We start from the raw sequence: 27558 nt of genomic DNA, 5'->3' as shown, positions 1-27558 counted from the left end.
TAACTACAACATGCATATAGGTAGTTTGTATTCACAGTTTGGAGACCTGAGGGCTGCATCACAGCAGTTTACTTATGCTATCTTTCTTGTCTCATTTATTTCTGATTTGTTGCCACATGTGCCATGTGGTGAGCACCCTGTGAACTATGAGGTCGTGACTTGCTTAAGACTTAAGACAGATAGATCCCTCAGGTTAGAGACTAGCAGCTGTCTACATGTGCCTAAATTTCGTATTTACTAATGTGATAATGTGGATTAAGAGACTTACAAGCAGATATGGCAATAGGCTCACTGGTGTATGTGGTTATATGGATAAGATAAACTGTATGTGGTTTCACATACGTGCGCATGGGAAGCAGCTGAAGGGCCTAAACACTAGTAATTCTACGCCAGGCCAGGGGGTGGTGGAGTGTACTGACTTTCTCTCTCAGTCCCTTGCAGACCTTTCCCGGGAAATCCCGCCTGTTGCTGGCCCCAAGGATGATGTCACTTCCGGGCACAAGGACACCACTCCCAGTTCCGGCATAGATGACGTCACTTCCCTTCCAGCCCTTTAAAACTGCCATATTGCCTCAGTACAGGCAGTTCTGTTCTGGACTCTGAACTAAGCACATCGTGCTATTTACAACTATTTTTGCAGCCGATTCAATTATACGGGTGGCTGCCTCAAATCTTTATGATGTCTCCGACTCATTCTTATCACAGTGGTTATAAGGATAAAATAAAAGGTACACATAGAAGTATGCATTTTATTTTTGTTTTTATCTCTTGTTCTATTACATATTTTCAGTTTGTTCCTTCCTGGGGTGTGGCCATGGTGTATCAAAAGATGCAAGTCAAAATCATGTGATACTCCAGCTTGAACCCTTGTTTCAGACTCACTGTGTGACATTCTTCTGTGCAGAAATAACATGTAGACTGAACTTTAGCGTTTCTCAAATACCATTTTTAGATTATCCATATGATCATTTTTTTCCTGAACATTTGCTATTAAAGTCCCATTTTGACATGGAGCTGCTGCCCTTGTATAGAGCAGTCAGTTAAGATTGCTTGTTGTTATAGAAAAAATTTTGCCATTAACTCAAAATGTTTTCATAGGCAATCACCCTGACAAAATCTGACAGTATTTGAAAAGGAGATGTAATTTGCACTTCCTGACAGCCCAATCCACCTTGCTCTGGTTGTTGCCACCAAGGCCCACATCAGGTTTTGGATGCAAGACAATGGGTGTCCCTGTTGGTCACAACAGAAAAATAATGTTAGAAAGTCTAATTTATATGTGACTTTATGGGCCATTTCATTTATATAAAAAGTGATGAGTGGAAACTGTACTTGGAACACACAAATGGGAACTGTAAAGTACCCCAGGCCCAATGTGTAAAAAACAAAAAGGAAGCTACTAACCACAATTTTCAGTTCTGAATATCTGCTAGCCCCCCAATATTACATAGTTTATATCTATTTTTCATTTGCTTTCCATTAACTCAATACAGACGTAAATACTGGTTCCCAGTTCCTCTGCTATTATTATCAAACTCCTAATCATTCTTACCGTTTCTTGACAATGCCCTGGTTACAGTTCTCTGCCAGCCCTAACTGGCTCTGAGCGCTGGTCTAAACATTATTTCATTATTGGTAATTCTACCTTAATCTCCTTAGCATTACAGGATCCCTTTTGACCCCTTGCTCCTAAAATATTCTCTGTACATCATTTTGTTTAACATTTATATTTTGAAAATCCAACTATTATTTAACCAGACAAGACCGAACATCCCAAATGTCTGAATAAATGTTTTTTTTTTTTTTTTTAACATTTCCTTGAGTGCTCATTTCCAAGTAATATGCATTTCAAACTTTTTCTTATGGATTATCCTCTTAAGCTGTTCATAGTCTTTACGACTTATGTCCTGGCAGTAGCTCAGGTCCAGGTGACTCAATTGATTGTCTTCATTAAGGAGCTGGAATGCAGTATCCACAGAAACTCCACTGTGTGCTAAGCTCATGGTGTGAAGGCTCCTTAAGGCAAAACTGGTTTCTTTAAAAACTTTGAAAAATATTTTATCCAGGGAGAAGGGCAGGCTAAGGAGCAGCAGCTTCTCCAACTTTGAAGAACCTTTGAGGAGGGAGACCAAAGCCATCTTTATTGCAACTCTGGTCTCGGCAGGCAGTAAAGAGCAGTTGTCTGGAAATCTGAGGATGAACTCTTTCATACGAGGTAGGTAATGTTTCATAGCTAAAACTGATAGATCATCATCCTCTTCGTCTCCCACATCAAGCTCACGATTAGTCTCTATACAATCCAAGTGGCAGTGGAAGACCACTAAGTTAGAACACAGAGTTAGAATATGTCCAATTGTGGAGCCATGAACGAAGCAGAAATCCTGGATTGAAAGATAGCGAAGATTAGGACCTAGATTCTCTAAAACAGGAAGAAGCTCCTCTAGGGCAAGGAAGTGAGTTCCACAATGTTGAAGAGTAAGCTGGTTCAGGTTAGGCCATAAAAGTTGCTCCCACCCAGACTTCAAGGTACTTCCACACAGAATTGATGCCTCTACCACCTTTTCACTAAGAGGTACTAGATTTTCCAAGAGGCCAATCTCCACTTCTAACATTCTTCTTAGATTTAAGGAAATGGTACATTTTGAGTCATTCACTCTCAGCTGAACAAGTTCAGACAAAGAAGGGAACCCTTCTTTTTTGGCAAAGCAGTCCTGTATTCCAAAATTTAAAGTAGCAATAGAATAGCAAGCATCAACCAGACAGTTATGCTCTAAATATTCCAACTGAGTCAAAGAAAGTAGAAGAAAGACTATGGCCTCTACACTATAGGAACTTTCCTTTGAGTCAATATCTGTTGCCACCAGTCTTCGGAGTTGAGAGCCAGTAGTGACACCTCGCGATGGGTCATAAGCAAGGTACAGTAAACCTATAGAGGTGACCATCGTACAATTAGAAATGTCAAGATCTCTCAAGGCAGTACAATTTAATCCAAGAGCAACCAGGACTGGGGTGTTACACTGGGTTCCAGAGAGGTTGACCTTCCTCAGGCCAGGCAGTATCTCAACCATGTCGACTAAACAGGAAGGTTGTATACGCTTACAATTCTGCAGGTCCAGAAAGGTGAGGTTCTGTAGGATAAAGACAGGCAGTTAGAGCAGTTTAATGCCATAGTTTACTAAGAAGCACCCTACCCTGGCCAGTTACCTTGTCAGGTGGAGATTAGGGATACTCAGAGCTACATGATCTGGGGCTTTTCACTCTTGGTAGGGACTCCTTTGGTAAAGAAGTTTAGGTTGAAAGCTCAGACAAGAACAATGCACAATGACCCGTATAACAGTACAAATTAGAAAACAGTGTACCCTGCTCCGGACAGAGTTACTGGGTCCCACCCCTGGAGCCAGGCCAGGTGGTGGCATTCACTGGCAAGTGTCTAATAGTTGGGCAACCCATATAACCCAGTCAGTCTGAGCCTGAAACAGTGATGTGGAGCCATCTTGTGGATTCACCACCTGCAAGAAGAAGGGTGAGGTTTGGGTGCAATGTTACTTCAGTAGCAGGTATAGATGGAAAAGACCTAGATGGAGTCAAGTCTGAAAATGGAGACTGGCTTTGAGAATTTGGAACACTAGTTGAGAATTTGGAACACTAGCCTGAGTTGGTGTGGGAGGTAAAAATGTATCTATACTAATAAAAGGCAAAGCCCCTTACTCACTCAATCACTCACTCACTCACTCACTCATTACTAATTCTCCAACTTTCCATGTGGGTGGAAGGCTGAAATTTGGCAGGCTCATTCCTTACAGCTTACTTACAAAAATTAGGCAGGTTTCATTTCGAAATTCTACGCGTAATGGTCATAACTGGAACCTATTTTTCTCCATATACTGTAATGGAGTTCAGCTCGATGGCCGTGGGGGGCAGAGTTTCGTGTGACATCATCACGCCTCCCACGTAATCACGTGAACTGACTGTGAGCGCAGTACGTAGAAAACAAGGAAGAGCTCCAAAAAGCGCTGAAGAAAACATGCATTATACAATTGAGAAGGCAGCGAAACAATAAGAAGCGAGCGAGTGACACATACAAGCATATTCATAAGTGCAGCTACTGCGGAAACAAAGCACGGTGTAAACCTAAAGTTCAAATTAAGTTCATAGACAGGCTGCCGCTGGCGTTTGTCGGGATACAAGTTTAATAAGAGGACGCAGGATATAAACGAGAGTTTTGATCACTTTGTAACTAAGTTAAAATTGCTGGTGAAGGGCTGTGCTTATGCAAATTCCGAGAGACTGTTGTAATAAAACGAGACAAAGACAGATAAAGGTTTGGGGCAGCCACCCATATAATTTGGTATCCTGGCTGCAAAAGTCGTTTTCAAAGCACTGGCACTGAAGTGCATACAACAGAGTCTATACCAGACTGCGGGAGAAGGGAAAAGGGTAGGCACGTGTTCATTATTCATTGGACCAGGCCCGGATGTGACATCAGGGGGGCCGGAGCTGGTAAGGTCTGTTTCCATTGGTTCGGTCCCAGAAGTGATGTCAAGAGAGCCAGGTGGAGCCTCCCGGGTTTGGTCTACAGGGAAGTGAGAAAAAGAGTTAGTGCACTATGCCACATCCGGGCATGCCTCAGAACTGCCTTCACTCGAGCCCTTTAGCTGCTTCCCATGCTGCGTGCGTGACACTGTGTTTGTGGGGGGATTGACAGTTGAGGCGGGTGGGGGAGTGACATCATCCTCTCCCCTCCCATTCACCTCATTTCGCTCTGAGCTGAGCTCCGCAGCTAACGCGGTCTTGCGGAAGCAACTTTGTCACACTGCCACCAAATACTCACAGAAAAATCCACAAGTTAATACACACGCTGTCTCTAGAGTTTCTCCACACTCTAAATCCTCCAGGCACTACTTACAAAATGTTACATTGACAATCATGTTATGTTATTTTTAAAATGTTTCCTTTCCTTAGCACAAGCACAGCTGAGAAGCTTTGATGCATGTGCTCCATAATGCGTTAAAAAATAACGCATTTAATCACACTTTGCATTCCAAGCAAAGGGGAACTTCTCTCAATGCATGATTTCCTGGTACACTGATTACATTGATCAGCGATTCCCGATTCATTTTACCCTCGCACCCCCTTGATTTGAGAAGTATGAAAAAATATGAGGTTAACACAGAAAAACAGATCACCAATTGAAGCTTTATGAATAATGGATACTTTATTCACCATCAATAATTGTTTTGGTAAAGCCATACTCAGTGTAATTCTCCTTCCATTTTATAATTTTTCCACGACTAGCCATGATTAAATGAACGGTAAAAAAGTAAGAGCGAAGCGAGGGTGACTTATTCAGGCAAGCAGGGGGACAGCTCAATAGCTCTAATTTGGATATAAGTAGGTTCTATTTAGTCGCCAAAAATATCTTTGGTAGGAATGGAAGTTGAATTTAGTCTTTAAATTTTTATGGTGAAGAAAAATGTATGCAATGATGACTAAATTTAACTTACATTCCTACTAAACATATTTCTGTCAACTAAATAAAAATTACTTATATTTAAAATTTAAATAGAACTTGAACAGATACGATAGTTCATAATACCAACGCAGCACTAAGTGCATGTAAGAGCAGGAGTCATCCGTTTTAACAAGCAGCGTATTGCACTGATACGAAATAACCTGCCCATTAATTATTTAGGAATGGATAGATAAATTAAGATTTTGTACAAATAATGTTTTTAATTTTACTTCATCGATGGATTCTGGCACCCCCAGCAACAGTTGCTCGCACCCCAAAGGAGATATATATATACAGTGGAACCTCAAGATACAAGTTTAATTCGTTCCAGCACTGAGCTTGTATAGCGAATTTATCGTATCTAGAACAAACTTCCCCATTGAAAATAATGGAAATCCAGTTAATCAGTTCCGCACCCCCAAAAATATCAACATTAAAATCAATTTTCCTAACAAATAACACTGATAAATAATATATACAAGTGGAACCTCGGTTTGCGAGTACAATAACTTGGTTTATGAGTGTTTTGCAAGACAAGCTACATTTTTTAATTAATTTTGACTTGATAAAACGTGCAATGTCTTCCAATATGAGTAGTATGGATACACTTTGTCTGCTGAGCGTCATGTGATCATAACTGAGCTGATGGTTCTTCTCTCTCATGCGCGTCTCTCTCTCCTTATCTCTCTCGCTCGCGCACGCATCTCTCTCTCTGTCTCCTTATCTCTCTCGCTTGCTCATCTCTCTCTCTCTCTCTCTCCTTATCTCGCTCGCCTCTCTCTCTCTCTCCTTATCTCGCGCCTCCCTCTCTCTCTCTCTTTTCTCTCTCTCTCTCTCTCTCTCTCTCTCTCTCTCCTCTTGAGGGCAATCGTCTCCCATTCTCCGTCTGCATGTCCGCGATATTTTTGGATACGCTTATACAGCGAACTGCTACAGCGAAACAATGAAATCACAAGCGCACAAACGCGTAGATCCTCACGCTACGGGAGAACTAGGAACACTGAGTGAGCTGACAGGCTGGCAGCGTCAGCTTGGGTGAATCCCCGAGTCGAGGCGGATCGGGAAACGCGTCACGCATACCCACAGCCTAGCTCGTGGCTCATTACGTGAGTCAATGCTCGTATTTAGATCCGAATTTTTTCGCTCATACTTTCCTCGTATCTTGAGGTTCCACTGTATATATATATATATATATATATATATATATATATAGATATATATATACACACACATATATAGATAGATAGATATAGATATATACATATAGATAGATATATAGATATAGATAGATATATATATATACTAGCAAAATACCTGCCTTCACAGTGGAGAAGTACTGCCTTAAAATTTTTATTAAGAAGAAAATTAAACCTTTTTAAACTGAGGAAAAATATACCAATAATTATTTGTTAAGGATCTCTTTGTATACCACATTGTGAGTTTGGCCCTCCGGTTGTAATATGACCAAGCTGTGCGCTGAGCTTACTCTTGAGCATGCAACGTACAGTTGGCCATGTGAACAGTAATCTTGTTTCAAATCTCACAGCTTGGATTGCTGCTGTCATAATCGGTTTGAGTTTCATGGTTTGTTTCAATTACGACAGTATTTGTAGGACTTGTGTTGAAGAGACGTTCGGCATCTGTCAAGCGTTGTAAGCATACAACCGGTTTTATTGATAACTTCACATCCAGCTTTTGAGAGTTTAAACATTTATAAACATCAAAGTGTCCACTACTGAAATCGTCACCTGTGAATCTAAGATGTTTAAGAGGCATTGGCGGTTTCGAAAGGTGTAAAATATTTGGCCATTTTGGTACACTTGAAAGCGACAACCGAACAATTCAGCGGCAGCCATCAACTCACAGGCAGAACCATAGGTGAAGGGCTTAAGCATTTCACTCTTATAGTGCTCCTGTGTAGTATAATTATCTCCTGTACCGTCATCAGTCCACACCTTGAACCTGTCCCAGTCATTCAATACATAAGACACAATGTTCCTCCGGATATCAAGAGTGAGCCTGCAATATGTAACAAAGAGAATGGAAAAGGCAGGTGCCATCTCTAGGCATGGAAACCATTCGGTAAGTGACAGTTCTTTGAGCGATGGTGATCACCTCGATAGACATGTTAATGGGGGTACGGTTGGAATGATAAAGGAAATGGGTACCTGAACAATGTAAAGTAAGTCTAAAATACCTACACAATAACTATAATCGTAATAAACAAACAATAAAACAGCGGAGAAGCCATGGATTAAATAAGAAGGCTGTAGGTATCAGCAGGGAGACGTGAATCCCGTGGCGAAGCAAGGAAGGGAATGTAGAGACTGGAGAGACGGACGGCCTTATATAGGCAGGCAGCCAACAACGTGGGAGGCGTTGGGATGGGGGACTCAACGCTGCCTCACATGGTGACCGAGCTGCAGGCTATGGACGTATATATGTACGTAAGTAGGATTCAGTTAGCGTTGGGAACCCGCGTACCAAATTTCTTGAAGATGGGCCCATAAGTAACAAAGACCGTTGAAAAGTTCAATATGGCGACCAACAGTGGCATCATACCACCGAAATAAGTACCAAATTTCAGCCTTCTACCTACACGGGAAGTTGTAGAATTAGTGACGTTGGAAAGTTCAATATGGCGGCTGACAGTGGCGTCATACCACCGAAATAAGTACGTACATTGGTTTCGGTTAGCGCAGGGAAGCCGCATACCAAATTTCGTGAAGATGGGGCCATGAATAAGAAAGTTCAACATGATGGACGTTGTTGACCGTTATGACCGTTACATGTAGAATTTCGAAATGAAAACTGCTTAACTTTTGTAAGTAAGCTGTAAGGAATGAGCCTGCCAAATTTCAGCCTTCTACCTACATGGTAAGTTGGAGAATTAGTGACGTTGGAAAGTTCAATATGGCGGCTGACAGTGACATCACACCACCGATATAAGTACGTACAACGATTTTGGTTAGCGCAGGGAAGCCACCTACCAAATTTCGTGAAGATGGGGCCATAAATAAGAAAGTTCAACATGGCGGACGTTGTCGACCATTATCGGCCGTTACGTGTAGAATTTCGAAATGAAACCTGCTTAACTTTTGTACGTAAGCTGTAAGGAATAAGCCTGCCAAATTTCAGCCTTCTACCTACACGGGAAGTTGGAGAATTAGTGAGTGAGTGAGTGAGTGAGTGAGTGAGTGAGTGAGTGAGTGAGTGAGTGAGTGAGTGAGTGAGCGAGCAGCTACTGAAATCCAAAGATATAATCATTAACCTGAGGAACACTGATGACCTTGGAGTACATCTATGCATATAAACAAATATTACTGAACTTGCTTAATACTGTTTTTAGTTAAATTGGCTGCAGCCTATAAAGCAGTATTAGCCACAAGGTAGGAACTAGCTTTTGACAAGATGTCAGACCGACACAGGGCACGGGACATTTACTTACATGGAGCCATTTTAAAACTGCTTGTCAACCTGACATGCATATGTTTGGGATGTGTGGGCAAATCAGGAGAATGCAGTAAAAACCCATGGAGACACAGGGAGATGAGGATAGCTCCATTTAATTAAAGGGTCAGGATTCAAACCTGCTACCTGGAGCATTGGGGCAGCAGTGCAGACCTCTGCGCCACTCTGAACTATTATTGCATAATTTAAAAACTGTTCCACAACTAATTTGCAGAGCACTTTAAGACAATAGGCACATACAATAACTGGATCTCTAAAGTATCAAAAAAATTAAACAATATACACTCATACTTTACATGTTGCCAGATGTAATTACATGAAGCCTACTTTAATTCTACAGTTCAAATGCCCCTTCAAGTAAAATCTGATAAGACCACTTCTGCTAGCCAGTTAATGTATGTTTCTGTTACAGATGCTGCATTTGTTTTATTTATTGTATTTTAGTTTTCTTTTTGCACAATTTATTCAAATCATAAAGACGGATTTCATACATTATTTTTGATAAACAATTTAAAAGTATTGGAGTCAAATGTGAAGCAATGAGGATCCAACAATATTTGCTGCTTCTTTCTACTTGGGAATTCCCACAGAATTTCAGTGTCACCAATCGCCCAGCCATTTTTCCTAACTGAGACAGCAACAGCAGGCTTTGAACTTGGGGCCTTGAGATTGTATTATTCATTAAAGTTGCAAGAAGTTTAATTCCATCTCATGAATACTGCACCCAACCTGTACCACTATTGTTTTTTTGTCTCCTATGTGCACTCTTACATTGCAAATGGTAAACAGTGGCTATGAAGTGGATAGCCATTGCTGCTTGTGTAACCAGGATCAATAATTTCTTTCCTAGCTTAGATGGTGATTGGGTCCCTTATCTGCTCGGATTCAAGACACTATTTTTTTACATAGCTAACCTTGTACCCAAAAATAACAGCAACACCAGAATGCAATTACATGTATTAGCAGTAATTGAGGTGACATTGAATGTCTCTGTATTTTAAGAGGCATGATTTCTAAGAAACACAAATGCTTTTTAAATGGAAGTTTCTGAAATTTCAGAAATATATACAATGTGCTATACCTGAAATATCTTAAGGTGAGTTCACCTTTCTGACAAATTTCCTTGAAGAATTAGTTTACCAAATTTTAACTAAATTGTTCAAATGGGAGCCAAGTTGTTTCATGTACAGAGATGGATGGAGAGATGGTCAGACATACAGGCAAGACATGACATCAACAACAGATTTTTTTATATTGTTTACTTCGTGAAAGATGTGTAAAATAAAGGTGGAGAATGTTCATGTTCTGTTAAGAAATACATTTGTGATATTCCAGACACAACACTTTATAAGCCTGCGTCACATATCTGTTAGCATCTGAAATTGGATATTTTTTTCATCTCAGATTATCATTGTTAGATCAAATAACTTTAAATCATAAACTTTACATAATTAAATTTAGGCAGCGCTTACAATCTAATTCATAAATGTGAGAGGGGGAAATTTAGAACTGTCTTTACCACTTCATCTGAGCTTTATGAATAGAGACTTATACCCTATGGTTTGGCAAATACACCAGCAACTTTCAAAATTTCATAAATTACTTGAGATAATAATTACTTACTTATCAGAGATATTTTAGGCACCAGTGTATATTAGTATATATTGATTATATTTTGATCTTTTCTAATAGTTATGAAAGTTATGTTAGTCATGTCAGTGAGATGTTGAGCAGACTTTGTTGCAATAAACTGTTTACTATGTGAGAAAAATGTTATTATTAAGACTCTGTGTTATTTTTGGGATGTGGGATTTTGAGGTAGTGTCTTAGTATGGACAAAAATTAACTGATTATATAGTTCAAAATTTGAATTCTTCAGACAGTGTAAAACTAGTTGAATGATATGTTGGTTTTGCTAATTATTATCTCGAATTTATTAAACATTACAATTCCATAATCTCTCAACTCAATACCTAGGAAGTGTCATAAAAAATGTGCGTGGACCTTAAAAGCTCAGGAACCTTTTAACACATTGAAACTGTTGTTTTCTACTCTTAAAGCATATGAGTGGGTGACATTCTGTAGAAGAATTTTCTGATAGAGATGATTTACATCCTTGTGCATTTTTCTTGAGAAAACTACGTCCTGTGGAACAGAATTATACTGCAGTCAATCAAGAATTGCTTACAATTAAACTGGCTCTAGAGCAATGGTGTCACTGGTTTCAGGATGCTCAGTTGACATTTATCACCTACACAGATCACAAGAATATAATGTATTTGAAATTGGAAAAATGCTTAAATGCCAGACATGGGTTTTATTTTTCATGTATTAAAATTATATCTATCCATCCATCATCCAACCTGCTATATCCTAACTACAGGATCACGGGGGTCTGCTGGAGCCAATCCCAGCCAAAACATGGTGCAAGGCAGGAAACAAAGCCCGGGCAGGGCTAACCTTATCGTCTCCTTCCTCCTCCACAGCCAAAAAAAGCTCCCAAGAGAGAAGACTGACCCATTGCCTGGGAAACACCACCCTTGCCAAAGAAACCTTGACCCTTTCACTTGCCAGATTGCAAAGATGGCTCTCTAGAAGAAAGAGATGTCAGATGTAAAGCTGACTTTCCCAGAGAACACAATTCCTACTAGGAAACGCTGCCAGAGAAATCGATAGCATTAAGGTGTTTTTCTGTTTGAGCTGTCTGTGGCTGTCTTTTGAGTTATTATTAAACTGGGCTACCAGGGTTTGTACCCCAAACTTGCTTGGCTTCTCAGACTCATCTACCTGCCTGGTCAAGACTCTGTATGTTACCTCATCAGGTAAAGTGGACCGTAAATGAAGCAAAGTGAAAAGAGATATTCTTTAGATAAAACCTACTGTTTTCAGTTCTGTGATATTTCAGCATAATTTTGTCAATCAAAAATATTTACACTTTACACATTATCATATCAGACATTTTTAATTATCTTACACGTATCTAAGTTTTTTCTTAAAATGTAAGCAACAAAAAAGGAAACCTTATCCTTGAATCAAATTTCTGATCCATCTTCATATATGGATCTAAATCTCAATAATATTCAAAATGAGAATGCATTTAGAGGCACCAAGGTGGCACAGTGATAAAAAGAAGACCAGAGTTCGTACCCCAGGTCCTCCCTGCGTGGAGTTTTCATGTTCTTCCCATGTCTGTGTGGGTTTACTCCAGGTGCTCTGGTTTCTTCCCGCAGTCCAAAGACATGCAGGTTAGGTGAACTGCCGATCCTAAATTGGCCCCATCATGCAGTTGGTGTGTGTATGTGTGTTCACCCTGTGTTGGACTGGTGCTCTGTCCAGGGTTTGTTCCTGCCTTATGCCCTATGAAAGCTGGGATTGTCTCCAGCAGACTTCCAGACTAAGCGGGTTTGACAATGAGTGACTGACTGACTGACTGAACAACTGAACTATATGTAGACGCTTAGACCAGATTTTTGATCCTAAAATATTTTTCAATTCTTTGTTCAACATACTGTAGCTGATTAGCATAGTCATATTGGAAAGTGGAAGTATGGGACGACAGTGTGTTAATCTGATTTAAAAGATGTGTCTCTGGATTTTTTTTCATATTGATCATTTGCATTATTGTTGTAAACACAATGCTAGATTGTCATTCACTTGCACAAGCCAAGCCAATCGTTTCACCTTGCCTCCAGTGTAAACTCCTCGTCTAGACACATGTTACATGTTCTTAAACATAATTCCAGCCCAGGAGACGTAGCCAGACTCACGTGCATGGTTACCCACCTTGCAACGTGTGCTAATCAGCTGACAGATAGGATTGCTAACAATGGTGGCACATCCACCAAGGCTTAGCTCACTCAGGTGGGGAACAAGCAGCAAATGAAGGTAAGCACGGGTCATTTGGTTAGCATCCACCAGTATTTTTAATAGTTCCTGTACCAAACGTCCAGCTGAAAAACATAAACATAGAAACTCATAAAATCTACTATTAAAAAAGAGGTTAAAACAAAAAAAAAAAACAGAAATAATCCATAGAATCAGTATCCAAAGATTTTTTGTTTTGGCTGTTGTTTCATTATAACAACTAAATTACAAATAAACTGCATTAGGTCCAAGGACCTAAACAGCCCTGGGTGTGATGCCAGCCTACTGCAGGGCACACTAGTACAAACATTCACACACAGTCACTCATACTGGAGCAAAAAGGGTTGCTAATAAACATAACATGCATGTTTTTGACATATGGGGTAAACCTGGGAGAAAACCTATATAGATATTCAAAAAAATGAAAATTCTTCATATAATACAGTAGATAAGATAGGAGTTACGTAGGGTCCTTGAAGCTGTGAGGAACAGGTGATACACACTGAAGCCTTGTGTAACAATGCTTTCCAAGCCTCATATTCCAGTGCAAGGTCTTGGGGGGATAAAGTGTATGCTGGGAGAATTGGGAACAGAACAGTTCTCTCTACCTTGGAGAGACCTCCTGTCCATCATAGGACACTCTCAACTACATCAGGCCCATCAATCTAAGAAGGAAATTAGATTACAGATCACATAGACATGAGGAGAAAGTGTATACTTCATACAGACAAGTGGAGGTATAATACAGCAGTTATAACTACTGCAGCACCACGTAAACTAGACATTTAATTGTGTGCTGTACTGGTTATAGTCCCTGGTATAGGAGTGGTCACATGATAGAAAATAAACATTATCTAAGTCAAGTAGCTGACTCAGCACAGATTGACATCTCATAACCAACATTTGGTAATTCAGTGGTATCTGAATCAGCAGAACTCAGACATTCTGGCTATTAACTGGACTTAGTAGTGACACAAATAATGTTAATAAAAAATGGAGGATATGTTTTCATTTAAATAAAACAAAGATTTTCATGGCACATTAGACTTGAGGCTTTTAGATGGATAAACAAGAGTTGGTAAGAGTAAGCTTTGCTATCCAGAGACTCCCCTAAATACTTCAATGATAATTTCTTTATAAGACAGCTTTCGCTTGTTTTATTTGGGAGTGTGATTTGTTACACTAAAGCTACATGTTTTTAAAAATTTCTCTGGTGTGACTAGTCCAGACAAACCTGGGAGACACTGAGAAGGAACAACCAAACTGACTTACTGAGCTGGTCAAAAGGGCCCATAATATACAGAAAGTTGTATTCCTCCAGATAGTTCTGCACATAATCTTTAGCCCAAAGCTCTTTCATGTTGGCAGCTATACTGTTTAAACAAAGCCTTAGCAGGCTATTCATATCCTTTTTTTTCGGCATTGTTATTGTACTCTGAAAATAAGACAGACAAGAAAAAACACAAAAGAAATGAAATGCTATTATGGTGCATGGAGTTCTTTTTGTTCAATATATTGTGGTGTCAGAAACAAAACAATGGTAAATCAAACACCTACATTTATTTTTAAATTAAGTACATATTAAAGTATGAACAAATGAACAAGATTGTGATATAAAAGTATTAAGGTATCAAAGTTCAAAATATATTTTAATTTTTAGCCTCCTCTACTTGTGCAGATGAACTGCAAACTCAACAAGAATAATCCTGTAACTCTCAGACACATGCTGACCAGATGAGTACACCACAATGAGAACACAGCCACCCAAAGTGCAAGCCAAGACAGATGAATACATTTATTCATTAGTCAATGGTCAATTGGTCATTGGTCTCATCTTCAATTCAAAAGTTCAACTCATGCAAATAGTGTTTACAGTTTATGTCCAGTGCCAAATTTTCCTTTAGCATTTATTTAATAGTATTTTAGCAAATAAATGCATGCATTTTGCATGTTGTAAGCATACAACTGGATAATTGATATGTGGAATATGTCATACTGTTTGCTAAGGTCAATCTTTGGTTATCTTATTCATACTGAGGTGAATATCACTCTGATTTTTTGCATGGGTGGGCATGGCTAGATACTAAAATTTTGAGAGCATGTTTCCTTAATGACTAAAGTCTGAGGAAATGGATTTCTTTAAATAAATATGGTGAACTGTAGAAAAAAAAATTAATGACAAGAGCCCATTTGGCTATGCACGTTGCATTTTTTTTCTTTCAGTTGAAACAACATAACAGACAGTGAAGAGTTGTTTCTGCAAAGAAAAAAGGTTAAAAGTTACTATCATGCTGAAAGGGAAAGAAGATAAAAGACCCCACATTATGGCCAGCGTAGCATTGTGTCATCAAAAAAGTCATGTCTCTTACAGTCTTTCTTCTCCAGCACGTAAATAACCTTTAATATTTGTTTTCTTATCAGAAAGACATGACACCACTAAAACCAAGCAATACCATTACAAATGACATGGTGAAATACAACACATTTTGCTCAAAAAGGACCAATCCTTTAAAAAATATGTTACCAAATGCATACATATAGTTATTTAATGGTTTATTATAAATGTTGCTCTCAAATAAGAAACAATTACTTACAAATTATGCCGCAGGCTTTAAACTTCATATTGCTTTACTTTGGGATTATTTTACCATTATTCCTAAAAAAATAGCTTTTTCTATTTTTAAAAATGTTTATATATTTTTCCCACATGTTTATGTGGTCTACAGAAGTACAGTAGAGTTACTGTGAATACTTTCTGCGTTGTAATTTTCTCATATCAGATGTTTAGTTGATGTCTACTGCAATGCCCAATTTTGTCAATAACTGGGTAGCAGTAGCTGCAATTGCAAAGTCATTAGTTGAATGAACTGTATCTACCTGTGAAACTAACAGATTTTCAACTTTAAATGAAGGGGATATTTCATGATATTTCACTATCATAAGGCTGGAAAGAAAAAGAGATGATGTTTTATCGGCTAAAGGGACAAGGGAATGCAAATAGATATGTTATTCTATAAAATTGGGCACAATTTCAAGAAAAATAACCCAAAATGAAGAGTTACACCCAATGCAGATTTTTACATGTGGAGGATTTATAAATAGCCTAACTGGGTTTGAAACCACTCAGTCTGATTACTATTCTGCTGGTAGTGAACTTGAGTACATCAAAATTGTGATCCTTTTAATAAAATGTGCTATTCCATGCTGGAAGTTAAAATCTTTGGATTCTCTGTTGTACCTGTTTTTACTTGTCATTAGTCTTGCTCCTGAATCTTGTTTTAAATATTTTTATTATGCATATTTCTTCACTTTCCACATTTTTTATCTAGAGTAAAAATTCACCCATTTTACTCAACCTGCTTAATCCAATTTTGGATATCTTGGTAGTCTTGGCTTCAGGAGTAGCTATGGTGGTCCCAAAGACCAATATGCGAAAGAAATCAAAACATAAAAAACAAAAAGATAAGCACAACATCAAAACAAAAAACACAAAATAAATGGAAACAAACATGGAAAAGCAAATGATCAAATGCAAGCACAAATTATACAGATTAAAATATATAAAACCAAAACGAAACATGCAAATACACAAATACAAAAAAGAAAAGCTGAAAAGTAAATTAGGAAACACAAATACTGAAATCTAAACTACAAAAACAAATTTAACAATGCATTAAAATCAAAATGAAGTTAAAATTAAACCTATTGGAGAAAGCAAGAAAATATTAGGATTAAAGCAATTTCATGTGTTCCACACTTAATGAGAAATAAACTGTTTAATACCAAAATGTATTTTTTGTTATTGAATTTTTCAAGAATGTCAAATTCCAGTAAAAGGTTGAAGAAGAAGGTGCAGAGGAGCAAGGCAGAAAATATCATGACAGACAGGTTTAAAAAGATGACAAAATTTTAAATATGAGAAGTGGCAATGAGGTTGGAAACACTTCCCTATTTTACAATTATCAACTCGTCACATCCCAGCAGTCGTGTTTCTGTGTGAGTTTCAGTGCTCTCCCATTCTTATAGGTTCCCTTTCAGAATGTAAAGTCACAGTGTTGAATCAACTGCTGTACATCCTCAACAATGACTCAGCCTAAATAACTAACTGTGTGACTAGGACCATGGCCATCAACAGCCAACCTGACTTCTTGGTCTGTTTTAACCCATATTGTCATTGTCATCCTACAATACTTATTATTAATAGATAAGTTCCAAAAATGGATACATGGAAAAGGTTACTACTGTACAAATATGTTGTTTAATGTTTGTTCATGATAATAATGTGGTAAAGTAGATAAGTGCCACTGAAGCCTGCTTAAAATTGCAGAATTCTCCCAGTTCCTCAATCTGTCCACTAGTAAAACTTTTCCATGTTTAATGTGACCTAACCCACTCTGTAGGTCTTCATGTTGAGATGTTTTTATTCTTTTTGCATTTAATTTCTGCTATTTGTCTGTCATTCTCCAATGAATTAAAAAGACAGAAGAAGAAAGATTGGAAAGGTAGTGCAGGTAGATCACGTTGCATTCAAAAAAAAGTTTTTTAAACGTTAGTCTATATATCCTCCCTATGGCATTTGCCACTTGATTGACATACGGGGCGCCAGTCTGAGATCTCTTTTCTTCTAGCACACTGGTCATCCCGCATGCACTATCAAATGCACAAACTACTGCAAAATTCCTGCTATCTAAGTCACAGGTGTCGAACTCTGGTCCTGGAGGGCCACAGTGGCTGCAGGTTTTCATTCTAACCATTTTCTTCATTAGTTTTTGCTGCTAATTAACTTCTTTTGCCTTAATTTTAATTAAGTTGGCTCGGACCACTTTGTTGTTTTTTTTTTTTCCTTAATTAGCAGCCAATTATTAGTGAGACACAAAACAAGCCGCTACATGACCAGTTCACCTGTGCCCATCACACAATATCTGAAAATAAAGAAAAGTGAAGGTCTCAGTAAGGCTGATCTCTCAGGTCTCCAAAATTTTTTGACAGTACTGTGGCAGAATGAGAACAGCAACAAGCCATGGAATTAAATAACGAGTTTAATTAACAGCTAGAATCGGCTTCTCATTAAGAAAGTGATTGGAGTGAAACTGGTTGGAGTTTGCATCCCCAGTTTATCTGCTCATCTGTTGGCTCATTTCACGTCTCACTTCTGTTTGGCTGACATTTAATGAAGAAATTAATCAATAGAGAAAACAGAATCCTTAAAAACAGAACTATTAAAATGAGGGGAAAAAGAAGTTAATTAGCAGTGAAAACTTGTCACTGATTAGGAAAAGGGTCAGAAAGAAAACCAGCAGTCACTGTGGCCCACCAGGCTCGGAGTTCAACACCCCTGATCTAAGTGATCTAGTTAGCCTTCCAATTTATATCGACTAAAGAAGGGATTTAAAAAAAATTTGTTGGTTATGGGCTGGATGTGGAATCGGAAAAGGATTTTTTTCTCACACAATGTCACAATCGAAGTGCGTTTAACTGATCTGTCAATCTATCATTGCTATTCCTAAGAAGGAAAACATGGAAAGGCACTTTCGAGCTGTTCATAAAAACTACCAAACTGACTTCCTTCCGAAAAGCGATCTGAGAAAGAGAAAGGAGAGGGAACTAAAATTGCAGTTAATCAGACAGCCGTCATTTTTCACTCGGCTGAATTCAAAAGCAAAGGCAGACACACCGAAGCACTGTTCCAATTACAGTACAATTTTTTTTAAAAAGTTACTCAAGTAAATGTAACAGAGTAAATGTAACTCGTTACTACCCACCTCTGATACTCAGTATATATAAGCACTAGCAGAATACCCGCGCTTTGCAGCGGAGAAGTGTGTTAAAGAAGATATGAAAAAGAAAAGGAAAAATTTTAAAAATAACGTAACATGATTGTTAATGTAATTGTTTTGTCATTGATATGAGTGTTGTTCTCATAGCTATATATATATATATATATATATATATATATATATATATATATATATATATATATATACAGTATATATATCTATATATATAAATATATCTATATATATATAGCAAAATACCCGCGCTTGGCAGCGGAGAAGTAGTGTGTTAAAGAAGGAAAGAGAAACAAAAGGAAACATTTTGAAAATAACGTAACATGATTGTCAATCTAATTGTTTTGTCACTGTTATGAGTGTCGCTGTGATATATAATGATATATAGCAAAATACCCGCTTCACAGCGATGTCGTGTTAAAGAAGTTATGAAAAGAAAAGGAAACATTTTAAAAATAATGTAACATGATTGTCAAAGTAATTGTATTGTGTATTTGGCGGCAGCATCATGAAGTTGTTTTCGTCTAGCTGCATCAGAAAATGTACCACGACGTCTGACACGCCTTCTTTTTACTGTTTTCTCACAGCTTGGATTGCTGCTGTCATAATGGGTTTGAGTCTACATATATATATATATATACATATATATATATACACATACATATCTTCATATTTATATACATATCTACATATACACACACATATATATATATATATTATATATATATATATATATATATATATATACACATACACATATATATATATATATACACATACCTATCTACATCATATATACACACACATACATACATACACACACACAAATTATATATATGTGTGTGTGTATGTATGTATGTATGTATGTGTGTGTGTGTGTATAGCTTTGGTCACTGAGTGCAAGGGAAAAATAATAAAATATAGTCTATAAGTTATTAAACAGTAAAACATTAACGTTTTAAGAAGTACAGGTACATTGAGCACTACTGGAGTGGTTGCGGGTAAACTACATTTTAAAGACTGTGTAACACAACAGGTAAGTAGTACTAACAGCAGCTAAAATGTATATGGATCATCTCTCGTAGTAGATCCCTTTTGAAAGGCGCTACACGACGGCTGTGGTACAGAAATTACATTTTCTATGTGAACGTCATTTCTGCCTCTGGTAATGTGCCTTACCGGCATTACCAGCAATTAAAGAAAATTAGTTTTGTGTCCTCTGCAGTGTTAAGAGAGAAAGGCTTTGGTTTGGGATAAAAGGAAAAAAGGTGTAAAGAAAGGAAAGTTGCCTTTTTATTTTATATAGTATAGAGAGATGTGTTCGCTGACGATATGATCGCCTTTTGGGGACAGTCGCGGTGGGTCTTAAGTAGACTGGTGAGACGTCCCTGCCATTAACTGTTAGTCCTCCACTCGTGTACGTGTCTTCATAATCTGAGCTGACGACCTCATAATCGTATATGTGCAAAAGAAAGTGCGAATCGCCTTAATATTAGTTTGCCGCGGTGTAGAAAAGGGGTCCCGTGTTTGCACTTGTCTGGGCTATTGCTCACTTTGACTTAAGGCAGAAGCGCAGTCAGCGTCTCAAAGACCGGCACAGCTATGCGCGCGCCGGCTGCTCGACTTTTGCTGGGCAGGAGACCCCAGTTTTTGCAGACACGTTCACAATATCAAAAGTCTCAGCGATCTTTGGAGGTCATTCATATATACACTGTGTGCACAATTATTAGGCAAGTTGTATTTTTGAGGATTAATTTTAATATGGAACAAACACAGTGCTATCAGTCAATCCAAAATGTTAATAAACCTGAAACCTGAATGTTTCACAACGGAAATGTGAGTGTGAACATCATCAGGGGAATACATATGTGCACAATTATTAGGCAACTATTAGTGTGCAGATTTATTATGCAACTAAAGGAAAAATGAAAATTTTCCCATCTCACTTGTTTATTTTCATCTGTTATAGTGAGAATAATAAACAAACACCTCAAAATTTACAAATAAACATCTCTGACATTTCAAAAAAAATCAATCAATCAATCAATGACCAATATAGCCACCCTTCTTTCCAATAACAGTCATAAGCCTTTCCATTCATGGAGTCTGTCAGTTTCTTGATCTGTTGACGATCAGCTTTTTGTGGAGCAGTGACTACAGCCTCCCAGACACTCTTCAGAGAGGTGTATTGTTTTTCTCCCCGTAAATCTAGCGCTTAAGAAGTGCCCACAAGTTCTCGATAGGGTTTAGGTCAGATGAGGAAGGGGCCATGTCATTATTCCTTCATCTTTAAGGCCTTTACTGGCTGGCCACGCAGTGGAGAACTTCGATGCAAGTGATGGAGCATTGGCCTGCATAAAAATCATGGTCTTTTTCCTGTATCACTGTTTGAAGAAAGTGTCTTCAAAAACTGGCAGTAGGTTTGGGAGTTGATTTTGAGTTCATCTTCAATGCAAAAGGTCCAACTAGCTCATCTTTAAAAATACCAGCTCATACCAGTACCCCACCTCCACGTTGGAGTGGAGCTCTGTGCCCATTACTGATCCACAGGTCCATCCATCTGGTCCATCAAGAGTCACTCTCATCTCATCGGTCCATAAAACCTTTGAAAAAATCTGTCTTCAGATATTTCTTGGCCCAGTTTTGACGCTTCAACTTATGTTTCTTGTTCAGTGGTGGTTGGGTTTCAGCCCTCCTTACCTTGGCCATGTCTTTGAGCACTGAACACCTTGTACTTCTGGGCACTCCAGGTAGGTTGCAGCTCTGGAATATGAAAGTACTGGAGGATAATGGGTTCCTGGTAGCTTCACGCTTGATTCTTCTCAAATCTTTGGCAGCTAATTTGTCTTTTGTTCTCAACACGTTTCTTGACCCTGTTGACTATTTGCAACAAAATGTTTGATGGTTCTGTGATCACACACCAATATCTTAGCAATTCCAAAAGTGCTGCATCCCTCTGAAAGACTTTTTACAATTTTTGACTTTTCAGAGTCAGTTAAATCTCTTTTTGGCCCATTTTGCCTGAGGAAAACTAGCTGCCTAATAATTCTGCACACCTTGATATAGGGTGTTGATCTCCTTAGGCCACACCCTCCCTCATTACACAAATACACATCACCTGACGTGCTTAAATCCAATAAGCATTCAAGTTAATACAGCTTGGAGTTGGAATATACGCATTAAAAATGATGATATGGTCAAAATACTCACTTGCCTAATAATTGTGCACACAGTATATATATATATATATATATATATATATATATATATATATATATATATATATATATATATATATATATATATATAAAATACCGCTACCAGCGAGAAGTAGTGTGTTAAAGAAGTAATGAAAAGAAAAGGAAACATTTTAATAATAACGTAACATGATTGATATTGTCATGAGTGTTGCTGTCATATATATGCCTGCCTAAATAAGTCACCCTCGCTTCGCTCTTACTTTTTTACCGTTCATTTAATCATGGCTAGTGGCATAAAAATTATAAAATGGAAGGAGGATGGCTTTACCAAAACAATTATTGATGGCAAATCGATTATTCATAAAGCTTCAATTGGTGATCTGTTTTTCTGTGTTAACCTCATATTTTTTCATACTTCTTCTCAAACCAAGGTGGTGCGAGGGTAAAATGAATCGGGATGTGCTGATCAATGTAATCGGTGTACCAGGAAATCAAGCATTGACATAAGTTCCCCTTTGCTTGTAATGCAAAGTGTGATTAAATGCATTATTTTTTAACGCGTTATGGAGCACATGCATCGAATCTTCTCAGCTGTGCTTGTGCTAAGAAAAGGAAAGATTTTAAAAATAACGTAACACGATTGTCAATGTAACCTTTTGTAAGTAGTGCCTGGAGGATTCAGTGTGGAGAAACTGTAGAGACAGCGTGTGTATTAACTTGTGGATTTTTCTCTGAGTATTTGGTGGCAGTGTGACAAAGTTGCTTCGGAAGATGGCGTTAGCCGCGGAGCTCAGCTCAGAGCGAAATGAGGTGAATTGGAGGGGAGCTGATGACGTGACTCCCACCGCCTTTAACTGTCAATCCCCACAAACACAGTCTCGGAATTTGCATAAGCACAGCCCTTCACCTGCAATTTTAACTTAGTTACAAAGTGATCAAAACTCTCATTTATATCCCGGCCCTCTCATTAAACTTGTATCCCGCATTACCCGTGGGCATGACAAACGCCAGGGGCAGCCTGTCTATGAACTTAATTTAAACTTTAGGTTTACACCTTGCTTTCTTTCCGAAGTAGCAGCACTCATGAATATGGTAGTATATGTCACTCGCTCGCTTCTTATTGTTTCGCTGCCTTCTCAATTATATAATGCATGTTTTCTTCAGCGCTTTTGGAGGTCTTCCTGGTTTTCACGCACGCGCTGACAGTCAGTTCAAGTGATTACGTGGAGGCGTGATGATGTCACACTAAACTCCGCCCCCCACGGCTTTCGAGCTCAACTCCATTACAGTAAATGGAGAAAAATACCTTCCAGTTATAACCATTATGCGTAGAATTTCGAAATGAAACCTGCCCAACTTTTGTAAGTAAGCTGTAAGGAATGAGCCTGCCAAATTTCAGCCTTCTACCCACACGGGAACTTGGAGAATTGGTGATAAGTCAGTGATTCAGTCAGTCAGTCAGTCAGTCAGTCAGTGAGGGCTTTGCCTTTTATTAGTATAGATTTCTAATGTACAGTTAGGTCCATAAATATTTGGACACAGACAACTTTTTTCTAATTTTGGTTCTGTACATTACCACAATGAATTTTAAATTAAACAACTCAGATGCAGTTAAATTGTAGACTTTCATCTTTAATTCAGTGGGTTGAACAAAACGATTGCATAAAAAAGTGAGGCAATTAAAGCATTTTTTAAGACAATACCTTCATTTCAGAGGCTCAAAAGTAATTGGACAATTGACTCAAAGTATATTTCATGGGCAGGTGTGGGCAAGTCCATTGTTATGTCAATATCTATTAAGCAGATAAAAGGCCTGGAATTGATTTGAGGTGTGGTGCTTGCATGTGGAAGATTTTGCTGTGAACAGACAACATGCGGTCAAAGGAGCTCTCCATGCAGGTGAAAGAAGCCATCCTTAATCTGCAAAAACAGAAAAAGCCCATCCGAAAAATTGCTACAATATTACGAGAGGCAAAATCTACAGTTTGGTACATCCTGAGAAAGAAGCAAGCACTAGTGAACTCAGCAACGCAAAAAGACCTGAGGCCTCATGTATAACGCTGTGCGTAGAATTCGTACTATAACATGGCGTAAGCACAAAAGCCTAAATGTGCTTACGCATAGAAAAATCCAGATGTAGGAATCTGTGCGTTCTCCAACTTCCTTGTTCTTCCGCTACATAAATCCCGATCAGCGTGAAAAGTAACGCTCGTGCACGCGCTTTATGTAACGCCCCAACTCCTCCCAGAATTACGCCTCTTTGAATATGCAAATGAATATAAATCGCCCTTAAGCTCAGCCTTCTGTGAAAAGACAATGGGAAAAGCACGGGGGAAAATATAAGAATTTCAGCGAATACCAAGTGGAAGCAAAGGAAAAACATACTATTTGTTCAAATAAACCGTGGTATAATCAACAAAAGGAAGTTGAACGAGTGACATAGCGTGTTGGAGAAACTTAAAAGCTAACATTCACAAAATCGCACAGTGCCGGAAATAAACACATCACAGTGATTGTGTGCGACCTTCGATGAAATAATTTATTGCAGCAGTACTCATGGGCGGCTCTAGGCTTGTGGTGACCCTGGGCAGAGGAAAAATCGGTGGCTCCTTCGCCCGCCAATGTCTGTACGGTAGCTTATGCACGGTGGATGGCCACGTCCGTTGTAGACACTGCATAGCCGCCTCGTGCTAATGACATAAGCATTTAACTTTTGCCGAAATTTGTCGCTGCGTTTTTAGCTGTGTTGTTATTTCTCTTTCTGTTTTATATTCAATATATATTGACGTAGCCGCCACTGCAGTCCTTGCTTTTCTTTCCCCAAATACCCAATCGCCACACAATCAGCTCTGTAATAGAAGTTAAGCCATCTGTAAGCTTAGAGCGTCGATTCTTCAAAACGTTTAAGGAACATTGAAATATCTTCATAGTACATGTTTAATTATTCTATACTTCACGACACTCCCAGTGAAGAATATAGATTATTTAAATGAAGTTAAAGTTTTATCTGTATAATATAATAAACATATTTTGCTGCATTTCACCTTAAAAATGATATCGTCATCATATGTAAATACGCGCTTTATAAAGTGGCTCAGGTTGTGTGATATTATAACTGTAGTGCAAGTTTACAGCGGGGTGATTGTACTTATAAGTACAAACAGTTCTACAAGGAGCAATTGATTGAGTGTGTTTATAGTTCTTGGGATGAAACGGTTTCTGAACCGCGAGGTGGAAAAGTTCTTACGCAACATTTCTGTGCGTACGCACTGTTTATACATGAGGCCCCTGGACGTCCACGGAAGACAACAGTGGTGGATGATCGCAGAATCATTTCCATGGTGAAGAGAAACCCCTTCACAACAGCCAACCAAGTGAACAACACTCTCCAGGGGTAGGCGACGATATCCAAGTCTACCATAAAGAGAAAACTGCATGAAAGTAAATACAGAGGGTGCACTGCAAGGTGCAAGCCACTCATAAGCCTCAAGAACAGAAAGGCTAGAGTGGACTTTGCTAAAGAACATATAAAAAAGCCAGCACAGTTCTGGAAAAACATTCTTTGGACAGATGAAACCAAGATCAATCTCTACCAGAATGATGACAAGAAAAAAGTATGGAGAAGGCGTGGAACAGCTCATTATCCAAAGCATACCACATCATCTGTAAAACACGGTGGAGGCAGTGTGATGGCTTGGGCGTGCATGGCTGCCAGTGGCACTGGGACATTAGTGTTTATTGATGATATGACACAGGACTGAAGCAGCCAAATGAATTCTGAGGTGTTCAGAGACATACTGTCTGCTCAAATGCAGCTAAATGCAGTCAAATTGATTGGGCGGCGTTTCATGATACTGATGGACAATGACCCAAAACATACAGCCAAAGCAACCCAGGAGTTTATTAAAGCAAAGAAGTGGAAAATTCTTGAATGGCCAAGTCAGTCACCTGATCTTAACCCAATTGAGCATGCATTTCACTTGTTGAAGACTAAACTTCAGACAGAAAGGCCTACAAAGAAACAGCAACTAAAAGCCACTGCAGTAAAGGCCAGGCAGAGCATTAAAAAGGAGGAAACCCAGCATCTGGTGATGTCCATGAGTTCAAGACTTCAGGCTGTCATTGCCAGCAAAGGGTTTTCAAGAAAGTATTTGAAATTAACATTTTATTTCCAGTTATTTAATTTGTCCATTTATTTTTGAGCCCCTGAAATAAAGGAATTGTGTTAAAAAAATACTTTAGTTCCCTCACATTTTTATGCAATCTTTTTGTTCAACCCACTGAATTAAAGCTGAAAGTCTGCACTTAAACTGCATCTGAGTTGTTTCATTTAAAATTCATTGTGGTAGAACCAAAATTAGAAAAAAGTTGTCTCTGTCCAAATATTTATGGACCTAACTGTAGGTAGATCATTTTTACCTTGGGCCTGTATAAACGATGCGTACACACAGAAATGTTGCGCAAGAACTTTTCCACGTTTAAATTGTGATGTATAAAACCTACACTTGGCGTAAAGCCAGGCACTTTTCCACGGTACCTCATACCTTTTCGTACGCAAGTTCTCCGCTCGGTTTTGCAGACTGGCGGCACCCAGCGTCAAAGCAGTGCTACTGTTCCTGTGTGGTTATCCTTTCTTTTCCTGACGTGGCTTTATAAATACACTGAAACTTACCGCATATTGTTTATTAGTGTAATGCATCTGATTGTAAATAACTTGTAACAATATAATGGTCCAGGGAATAGCCATAATATTCCAAATACCATAACTGTTTTAGCGTTGTTACTCTTACTGCACCTTCTTCTTCTTTCAGCTGCTCCCATTAGGAGTTGCCACAGTGGATCATCTTTTTCCATATTCCTCTCACTGCACCACTCGGAGTATTTATATCACTGTATCTAAGTGGGAATCACAGCAGCTGATCAGAAAGAGAATTATCGGGATACAGCATCAAGCACACGCTACCTCAGCCACGGCAAAATGTTTAAGAGCCTTTCCTGTACGGACCTCGTGGTTCGAAACAGTTTCATCCCAAGAACTATAAACGCACTCAATCAATTGCTCCTTGTAGAACTGTTTGTACTTATAAGTACAATCACTTCACTGTAAACTTGCACTACAGTTATAATATTACACAACCTGCGCCACTTTATAAAGCGCGTATTTACATATGATGACAATATCATTTTTAAGATGAAATGCAGCAAAATATGTTTATTATACTGTATTATACAGATAAAACTTTAACTTCATTTAAATAATACATATTTTTCACTGAGACTGGCATGAAGGACAGAATAATTAAACATGCACTACGAAGATATTTCAATGTTCCTTAAACGTTTTGAAGAATCTGCGCTCTAAGCTTACAGATGGCTTAATATCTATTACAGAGCTGATTGTGTGGCGATCGGTTACTTGGAGAAATAAAAACAAGGACTGCAGGGGCGGCCACGCCAATATATATTAAATATAAAACAGAAAGAGAAAATAACAACACAGCTAACGCAGCGACAAATTTTGGCAAAAGTTAAATGCTTGTGTCATGAGCATGAAGCAGCTATGCAGTGTCCGCAACTGACGTGGCCATCCACCGTGCATAAGATACCATATTGACATTCGCGGACGAAGGGACCACCGATTCTTTCTCTGAGCCTCCCCTGAGTACTGCTGCAATAAATTATTTCATCAAAGGTCGCACACAATCACTGCACAGTGAAACCC

At 38.6% G+C, this 27558-nt stretch overlaps 1 protein-coding gene across 4 annotated transcripts in view; it reads right to left on the bottom strand.

The window, feature by feature from the left end:
* Nucleotides 1–735: 735 nt before the first annotated feature.
* The window catches only part of si:ch211-214j8.12 (uncharacterized protein LOC100000539 homolog), a 32324-nt gene continuing 5501 nt past the window's right edge, over nucleotides 736–27558 (bottom strand). For 2 of the 4 annotated variants that reach the window (XM_039759106.1, XM_039759105.1), the window contains 3 exons: nucleotides 14120–14282; nucleotides 12767–12933; nucleotides 736–3128 (listed from right to left, as the gene is read on the bottom strand). In XM_039759106.1, coding sequence (XP_039615040.1) covers nucleotides 1827–3128; nucleotides 12767–12933; nucleotides 14120–14270 — 1620 coding nt within the window. In that variant the 5' untranslated portion in view covers nucleotides 14271–14282 and the 3' untranslated portion in view covers nucleotides 736–1826. The other 2 variants (XM_039759107.1, XM_039759108.1) reach the window with 2 other exon arrangements.

The sequence above is a fragment of the Polypterus senegalus genome, chromosome 7 (assembly GCF_016835505.1).
Source record: "Polypterus senegalus isolate Bchr_013 chromosome 7, ASM1683550v1, whole genome shotgun sequence".
Lineage (NCBI taxonomy): Eukaryota > Metazoa > Chordata > Cladistia > Polypteriformes > Polypteridae > Polypterus > Polypterus senegalus.
This window is presented reverse-complemented; position numbering and strand designations above follow the sequence as displayed.